Below are 7,305 nucleotides of genomic sequence, written 5' to 3'. Positions count from 1 at the left end.
AAAAAAGTTTTCTCTTTTACGGAATTTGAGTGTGTGCGTCTCCTTCTTTTTTATAGCTTCAACACTGACAGCCTGGCTGTCAGCCATAATACCAGTGACAGTTGATTTGTTCTTTTGGTTCCGGAGTTGGCCGCTAGTAGCGCATTTTATTGGATCCAGATCTTGTTTTGATCCAGCCTTCATTAGAAAAAATATTCTTTTAGATGCGATCGAGCACTGATTCGGTTGAAGCTGCCGGTAGCAAAACCCGTCCCTGGACAGATGATTTAGAAGTCTGCCCGTTCACTGCCGTCGGTGAAGCAACAAATCAGACATATCGGTAAGTGAGCGCCCAGGCAGGGACTGCTGGAATTAAAGCGTTAAAATGATCCTATTTTCTTATTCTAGTGAGGATGGCAGTCGCTTCGAAGCTTTCAAATCCAGGGACAGGAAGTGCCTATGTAGAGTGGACGAAACGTAGGTTTGATTGAGTTCTATTACAAAGATTGAGTTCACGTTCGTTCTACTGAGTCATTTGGTCTCAATCGTGTTTGCTGGAACATGTGAATGTTCCTACATACAGGTTCGATTCTGAATGTACTTCATTAATCCACTTGACCATAGTGACAATAATTATAAGTTTTTTTGCAGGTGATATGTTACTCTAACGATTTAAACTCAACTTTAATTTTTTATAAAACATGTATTTTGAAACAATGTTATTTGTGGTTGATGTTTGTAAAATGTTCGCACGTTTCAATAATTTCCACACTATTAATATTTTGTTTCTCAAGATTGTGGTTGATTAATCCGCCAAAATGAAGTAACATATCTATATCCTTTGTCCGGTTGAATTAGTTTCAATTGTCCAGTCCTGCATTTTAACAGCTTGTTTCCATTTTAATTTTTAACTAAATTGATGTATATTTCTAGTTTTATATTATTTGTTCTATTTTTCTCTCTTTAAATTAAGCAAAAACAGATTATTGACTCATGCTGTTTTGAAATATAGTAACGTACACTTCTATCTATTGCTCCTGCTGCAGTTTGCTTTACGCCATCTATTCCGGTCATAACGGAGTGCGAGTGGCCGACTTCGCTCTGCAGAAAATGGCTGCCGATCTTCTGTTTGGTCAGTTGAATGGTCGAGCGACGGACGAAGCTGTAAAGGACGTCATTCGGCAGGCTTTTCATTCCGTCGAAAAAGGCTACTTTGATTCGATCGATGCTGACGTGGCCACTAAAACGGACTTGCAGTTGCAGCTGTCCATGGATGGACTTAGTCAATACCAAATTTCGCAGGAGTTCGGTAATGTTTTGGAAAAATTAGATAAACTTAACGTGGAGTTGTCAGTTGGAAGTAGTGCCGCCTTGGCATTGGTATATCAGTCCAAGCTTTATATCGGAAACATTGGAAACTGTCGTGCCCTACTGTGTAAGACTGATGAGTACGAAACGCTAACCGTTACTCAACTGAGCGTAGATCATAATCTGTACAATGAAGAAGAGGTTCTGCGACTGTTTCGCTTAGGATTAGAGGCACAGAATTTCGAAAACTGTCCGCTTTATAGCACCAAGTGTATTGGAAATTATATGGGAAAAACTGGTTATAAAGATTGCGATTTTCTATCAGATGCCTCATCAGAACCAGTTACCTTTCAGCCGGAGATTGTCGGTTCGATTCCGATTACACCGGCCTGTAAATTTCTAGTCTTAATGTCCAGTGGCCTTTGTCGGGCTTTGCATGATCTCTACTCGGGTGACAGCAGCAAGGGAAATCGCCATCTCATTCAATTTATTGCAGAGGAATTTCAAAGCCAGTCAACGCTGGCAGGGGTAGCCCAATCGGTAGTGCATCGAATCGTTCAATTACATCATGACGCCTTTATGCAGAAGGTCGAGGAAGGTAACAAAGCATCTTTCGGAAATCGGGATGATATCACTTTGTTGATTCGTAACTTCAACTATCCGCTTCCGAATGCTTTCAATAATCGTAAAAACAGTAGCCGTTCGCTTGCATCGGCCACATCGGCTTCTTCGACTGCTAGTTCCGATGCGACACCAACCAACCATAGCTATGGTACCGAAACGGACTGTTCCGTAATGGGAACTAATGTGTCCGTTGCTAGTTCGGAAAGGTAATTGATGTTTATACTTATTTTATTCCACTATTTATTTGCTATTCAAATATATATTGCCTTTGAATTTTGAGCTACGTCAGTATTCTTTAAAAATAAGCACTACTGAAGCCTGCAAATTTGAGGCGATATACGTAGATGATAAATTGATAGTTGAATAGCAGAATTAACGGCAAAAAATTTAGTCTAAGAACCTAAAATTGGATTTTTCACTTTAACCGCTTCATTCTAATTATAGTATGCATAGAAAATCAGTTAACTTTAGTAACTGTTTTACTTTTTAGAAGCGAGAACGATGATTTCCCAGAGCTTGAGAAGGTAATGCCGTATGTTGATTTTTCGGACTACCACCGACGAGTTGCGGAGGCAAGAAAACTCGGAAAACTTCCACCAAACATCGAGTTCGATTGAAGAATAAAAAGGCGTTTTTTCTGTTTGTTATTTAAATAATACACACAAATTATCTAACATTAGGAAGAGTATTAAGTTGCAGTTCACTGCTCTATTCTGTGCCGAAACACAACTAGCCCCTCCAGCGGGGTTCATCAAGATTTGTCGAATTGCCAGCTAAGCCATCGTATCAGTCGTTCGTAATGCTTTCGAATCAACTGGCGCTTCTCGGTTTTGACCTGTTCGGCTCGCCGTTTCCAAGCGGCATACTGACTACTCACAAAGAGTTCTTCCAGCTCGTCGAAACCGGAGGTGTTGTATCGGTTTATTTTGCGGTATACTTGCGAAGTTTGGTCGTCATAGTAGATTTTAGACGCGTTTAGTATCTCTCGCAACTGCGTCATTGGCCAGTCGACATTTACGACACGCAGAGTGCTGTTGACAGCGGTATTTTCCAATGAAACTTCACGCAACTGAGACGGGACCGTCGAATTCTCTTTAACGCTGCTTTCATGATAATGCAGTGTTGGCTGGTCACTTTGAACAATAATGTAAGAGTATTTGTCGTAGGTGTTGTTGGTCTTCGGTTGTTCGAAATGGATGTGGATAACCGGAATGATAATTTTTAATGGAAGGGATAGTTCTGGCCCGGTTACGGTGAAATTGGCAAAAGGATCTTCCTCTTCGGTGCTGTTGTACGTATTAACCTCAGTAAAGTTCTGATTCAAAAAGTCCGTTTCTTCAGTGCTAATTTCAACATCAGGTTCTATATCGCTTCCTATTTCGTCATTATCGGTATCTTCGATGACGGTCTCAGAAACGGTTTTCTCGGAACTTGTTTCCAACATTGGAGGTACCGTCGTTTCCATTTTCGCAGTTGTTGGTTCAGTCGAAGGACATAGCTGCACTTCTTCCAGTCTCTTCTCTGGTAATGATGAGTTTAGAAAATTGTCGACCTTAAAACCGTAAACCGACAAGCAAAAAAATGCGCATCAATATATTGAATGGAACAATTTTGTTAATTACAAGGCAAAATAAGAAATAATTGAGCACCTACGTCACAATCACCGCAGGGTCGGTCATACAGAGCTGAGAGAACCGCTGCCTTCACGTATGAGTACTGGATCAAGCTCCATGGTGGTTCAATAATGTAGGCAATCCGCGAGCAACGGTCCAGCACGTAGGATTGAAATTCCTTCAGACCGAACATAGCGTAGGTACCGTTACCATTCAATGGATTCGGGTAAACGGAGATGTTGTGGCTCGCTGCAATACTCGTCACATTGTCCAGAAAATCCTCGAAGTCGTCAAAATCGGTCTCGTCCGGATGTAGACTGGGCGTTGCTGCCAGGATGAATTGCACCTGGCTGAAACTATTCCGTTCGAAACGGTCCAGCAGCGTGTGGAAGCTGTAAGAAGAAGACACCGGGTAAGAGAAAGAAGGGGGTGGTAACTGACGGGCAGTGTGATTGACAATGAGCAGTGCACACGTATCGGCCCGGATAGCTCAGTCGGTAGAGCGTTGGACTTTTAATCCAACGGTCTAGGGTTCAAGTCCCTATTCGGGCGGTGGAAATTTTTTTTGGGGAGATAATTGCAATTATTTTTGTATATTCGTTGCAGAAATAATTAAAATCACCTTGAGCGTAAATATTTCGATCATATTTACATATAAAGTCACGTTATGGAGCCGGTATTTTCGACACAAATGCAAATGGCTTTTACTTAAAGATTGCATTAATTCTTTGATAGATAAGAATTATAGCATTAGTTCTGCAATTTATCGTACAAATGTTTCGAAATTCCTCTAATAATAGTTGAACGATCGATCAATCGATATTTACTGTTAACAATAATTATTTTGTAATCGAAAAAATTAGGAACTGTGTAGTGTGGGAAGTACAACCGATTGAAGAAGCTAATTTCAACGGTTACAATGATGGTTTTTTGATGTGAAATGAACAAATTATGCGTTACTTCCTGCAATACCTACATAAAGTTTTTCTAGCGTGTTTAGGAGTGGAATTAGATTTCACATCTATTTAATAAGGATTAGTTGAGATTAAAAATTTCACACATATGCTTCTGAACTCTATTAGAGATTTCCCAGATTTTCTAGATGCAAAAATCTAGAGGCCGTATTACACTACTATTACAGTAAACTGTGTCGTAGGTGTTATAGTTGTTGTATAAACCTTTCAACGTCCTGTAACATATTGGATTTCTTACCTATTTTTATAATTGTAGAATTCACAATATAAAATTTTTATAGTAATGCATTTTAGCGCATCAGCTTTGCACGAATCGGTTGCCGGCGTTGCCGGAGACACTATAGCTAACTGAATGTTTTGAAAATTTTCTTTTCAATGCTTTAGTTTCGCCGTAAAAAGCGGAAGAAAGGAGACACGAAGAGAATCTTTCATTGTCAGATAGGTACGTCGAAATGAAAAAGTACCCGAGAAATGTCCATAATTGACATATTTTTTTAAAAATATTTCTTGATAAAATTATTTCAGGATAAACCTGCTTAGAATAAACCGGCTTATTTAACTCTAGTTATATTTTCGTTTAAAGCTTAACTAGCAAAATTGGCTTTTCACTGCAACATTGTATTTTTCTTTTTCCATGTTCTGAATTAGCCAGTTGACAACGCTGCTCGCATTTCTAATTGGAAACAAAATCTACCGCTGTGAGTAAAAATAACATCACTTTTATTTTGATTATGAAGTAACTTCGTGTTTGACGAGATAAAAATAGTAGCGCTCTTTGTGTATTGCCTCCGCAGCACCCTTCGATAGCTCAGTTGGTAGAGCGGTGGACTGTAGTGAAGTAAATTTCCGAATTTCCCATAGTAATCCATAGGTCGCTGGTTCAAATCCGGCTCGAAGGAGTTGAGTGAGATTTTTTGTTTCATAATACGAAAATAAACCGTATCAATGGTCGTCGTCGTATAATTGATTCATCACATTCATCACAACGAAACGAGAAAAAAACCGCAAACACCGTTATATTATTGCGTGCAAAATTATGTAAACACAACACACAGCGGGGAGCAGCTTGCTTTTTTTCTTCTTTAATGAAACGAATGACAACCGGTAGGGCAATTGAATACTGTCATGAGCACGAGGGCGAGAGTGAGAGTAAACATTGGAGATTGTAAAGTGATAGCCAATTCACCGGGTTGGCTGTGGCAGGTCGTCGCCCGGTAGCGGTAACGGTGTGGCAATTTGTTACAGTTTAAATAGCTCCGGTGCTAGATGACCCATACCAACACACAAACACACATCATGATTTCATTCAACTGTATCGCTTTCAAAGTTGTCATTGATTGTAACTCTGTAGCAGAATAATCAATGTAGAACTGATCAAAAACACTTGATTCGTTGCTCGGTGTTACACTTACAGCTGAATCTGCTCGTCGTAAAGAATGTTGTTGTAAAAAATTGGATCCCGTTCCTTGAAGATGCGGCGTGTTAGGAACGGTTTCGGAGGAGCCACACTGTACAGCACTGTAATGTGGCCACGGAAAACCTCTTCTATCATTGGTTCTGCTGTCTCCGGGTCCAGATAGTTGTTCCGGTCTACATAGCTACAGGTTGCATCCTGATCGACTGACATGCACCGGATGTTGGTGGCAATCACCAGTACTAATAGTACCACCGTAGTTTTAACCATTGCGATCCATAACACCATGCTGCAGAACGCGTATGTGTTGGTGACCGAACGGATTCACGCACGACAAATAATTGATCAATGTTACGCATTAAACAGTTCTATACTCCGTTCACAAATGAGTCGTAATCCAACCGCGATGAAATCTCCACACGAACTGATGAAATGTTGCTTGCAGTAGCGCTTGCATCCGCTGTCGTTCTGTTTTGATTAACTTCTCAGAGGAGATCTATCACGGTGTGGCGTTGCAGGAATCACGGCTACAAGCGGACGAGGGTGAGATCTGAGATGTTTGTTGCGCGCTCTAGTAGTGTAAACCCGCAGTAAGAAAATAAAATTCGATTCGGTAACAAGAGAGTGAGAGAACGTTGAACATCACCATCATGCATGCCGCGCTTCGATGGAAGAGAAAAAGAAAGGAAGTACAATTTTAATCACGACACACAGTGGGGCACATTCCATGAAAATTTATTCTATTTTTTTTGTGAAAAACCGTGAAGTAACACATCAAAAACTGATAATTTTAATAAGTGGTAATAAGTGAGCAATGGAATTGGGGTGTTTGAAATAGTACTTACTTGCACGCTACTTAGGCTAGCAGATCCACATTTCTTCGAGTTTATCGAAAAATTCGCTAAAAAACGAAATGTGATGTGTAGATTTGAATATTGAATATACCTATAATTCTCTCAAATTTTTTAATCATATTAAATTATTTTGAGAACTACAGAGCGATCACTATCCTGAATGTAGCCAACAAAGTGCTGTCCCAAGTCATCTTCCATCGACTATCGCCAATAGCCAATAGATTTGTGGGAAGTTACCAGGCCGGCATCATGGAGGGTCGGTCTACAACGGACCAAATCTTCACCCTACGGCAGATCCTCCAGGAGTGCCGCGAATACCGAGTCTACACACATCACCTGTTCATCGATTTCAAAGCCGCATATGATAGCGTAAACCGATAAGAGCTATGGAAAATTTTGGCCGAAAACGGCTTTCCGGGTAAGTCTACTAAACTTATCATGGCTACGATGGATGGAAACCAGCGCTGTGTGAGAATCTCGGGTGGATTGTCGGACCCATTCGAATCTCGCAGGAAACTTCGACTAGGAGATGGTCTTTT

General features: G+C 40.5%; 2 protein-coding genes and 2 non-coding genes across 4 annotated transcripts; 3 read left to right on the top strand and 1 right to left on the bottom strand.

Annotated features, from left to right (window-relative positions):
• Positions 1 to 146: 146 nt before the first annotated feature.
• LOC128733046 (TGF-beta-activated kinase 1 and MAP3K7-binding protein 1-like) lies at positions 147 to 2,592 on the top strand. Its single transcript, XM_053826613.1, has 4 exons — positions 147 to 319; positions 388 to 456; positions 1,026 to 2,117; positions 2,402 to 2,592. The coding sequence occupies exons 1-4, from the start codon at positions 204 to 206 to the stop codon at positions 2,526 to 2,528; spliced, it is 1,404 nt and encodes a 467-aa protein (XP_053682588.1). The 5' UTR covers positions 147 to 203; the 3' UTR covers positions 2,529 to 2,592.
• On the bottom strand, positions 2,454 to 6,281 carry LOC128733045 (uncharacterized). Its single transcript, XM_053826612.1, has 3 exons — positions 5,911 to 6,281; positions 3,565 to 3,916; positions 2,454 to 3,463 (listed from the first exon to the last, which is right to left on the bottom strand). The coding sequence occupies exons 1-3, from the start codon at positions 6,198 to 6,200 to the stop codon at positions 2,663 to 2,665; spliced, it is 1,443 nt and encodes a 480-aa protein (XP_053682587.1). The 5' UTR covers positions 6,201 to 6,281; the 3' UTR covers positions 2,454 to 2,662.
• On the top strand, positions 4,004 to 4,076 carry Trnak-uuu (transfer RNA lysine (anticodon UUU)). Its single transcript has one exon. It is a non-coding gene; the product is annotated as a tRNA-Lys (tRNA).
• Trnay-gua (transfer RNA tyrosine (anticodon GUA)) lies at positions 5,296 to 5,397 on the top strand. The gene is made up of 2 exons: positions 5,296 to 5,332; positions 5,362 to 5,397. It is a non-coding gene; the product is annotated as a tRNA-Tyr (tRNA).
• Positions 6,282 to 7,305: the final 1,024 nt, after the last annotated feature.

Source organism: Sabethes cyaneus, chromosome 1 (assembly GCF_943734655.1).
Source record: "Sabethes cyaneus chromosome 1, idSabCyanKW18_F2, whole genome shotgun sequence".
Classification (NCBI taxonomy): Eukaryota; Metazoa; Arthropoda; class Insecta; order Diptera; family Culicidae; genus Sabethes; species Sabethes cyaneus.
The sequence above is the reverse complement of the archived record's forward strand: the minus strand, read 5'-3'. Positions and strand labels throughout refer to the sequence as shown.

Bases quoted from the DNA above. Each gene is read 5' to 3' on its own strand.
- LOC128733046 (XM_053826613.1), top strand. From the start codon at position 204: ATGCGATCGAGCACTGATTCGGTTGAAGCTGCCGGTAGCAAAACCCGT. The intron at 320-387 runs GTAAGTGAGCGC...TTCTTATTCTAG, and splicing joins GCAACAAATCAGACATATCG to TGAGGATGGCAGTCGCTTCG. The intron at 457-1,025 runs GTAGGTTTGATT...CTCCTGCTGCAG, and splicing joins CTATGTAGAGTGGACGAAAC to TTTGCTTTACGCCATCTATT.
- LOC128733045 (XM_053826612.1), bottom strand. From the start codon at position 6,200: ATGGTGTTATGGATCGCAATGGTTAAAACTACGGTGGTACTATTAGTA. The intron at 3,917-5,910 runs GTAAGTGTAACA...TTCTTCTTACAG, and splicing joins TACGACGAGCAGATTCAGCT to CTTCCACACGCTGCTGGACC. The intron at 3,464-3,564 runs GTAGGTGCTCAA...TACGGTTTTAAG, and splicing joins GACCCTGCGGTGATTGTGAC to GTCGACAATTTTCTAAACTC.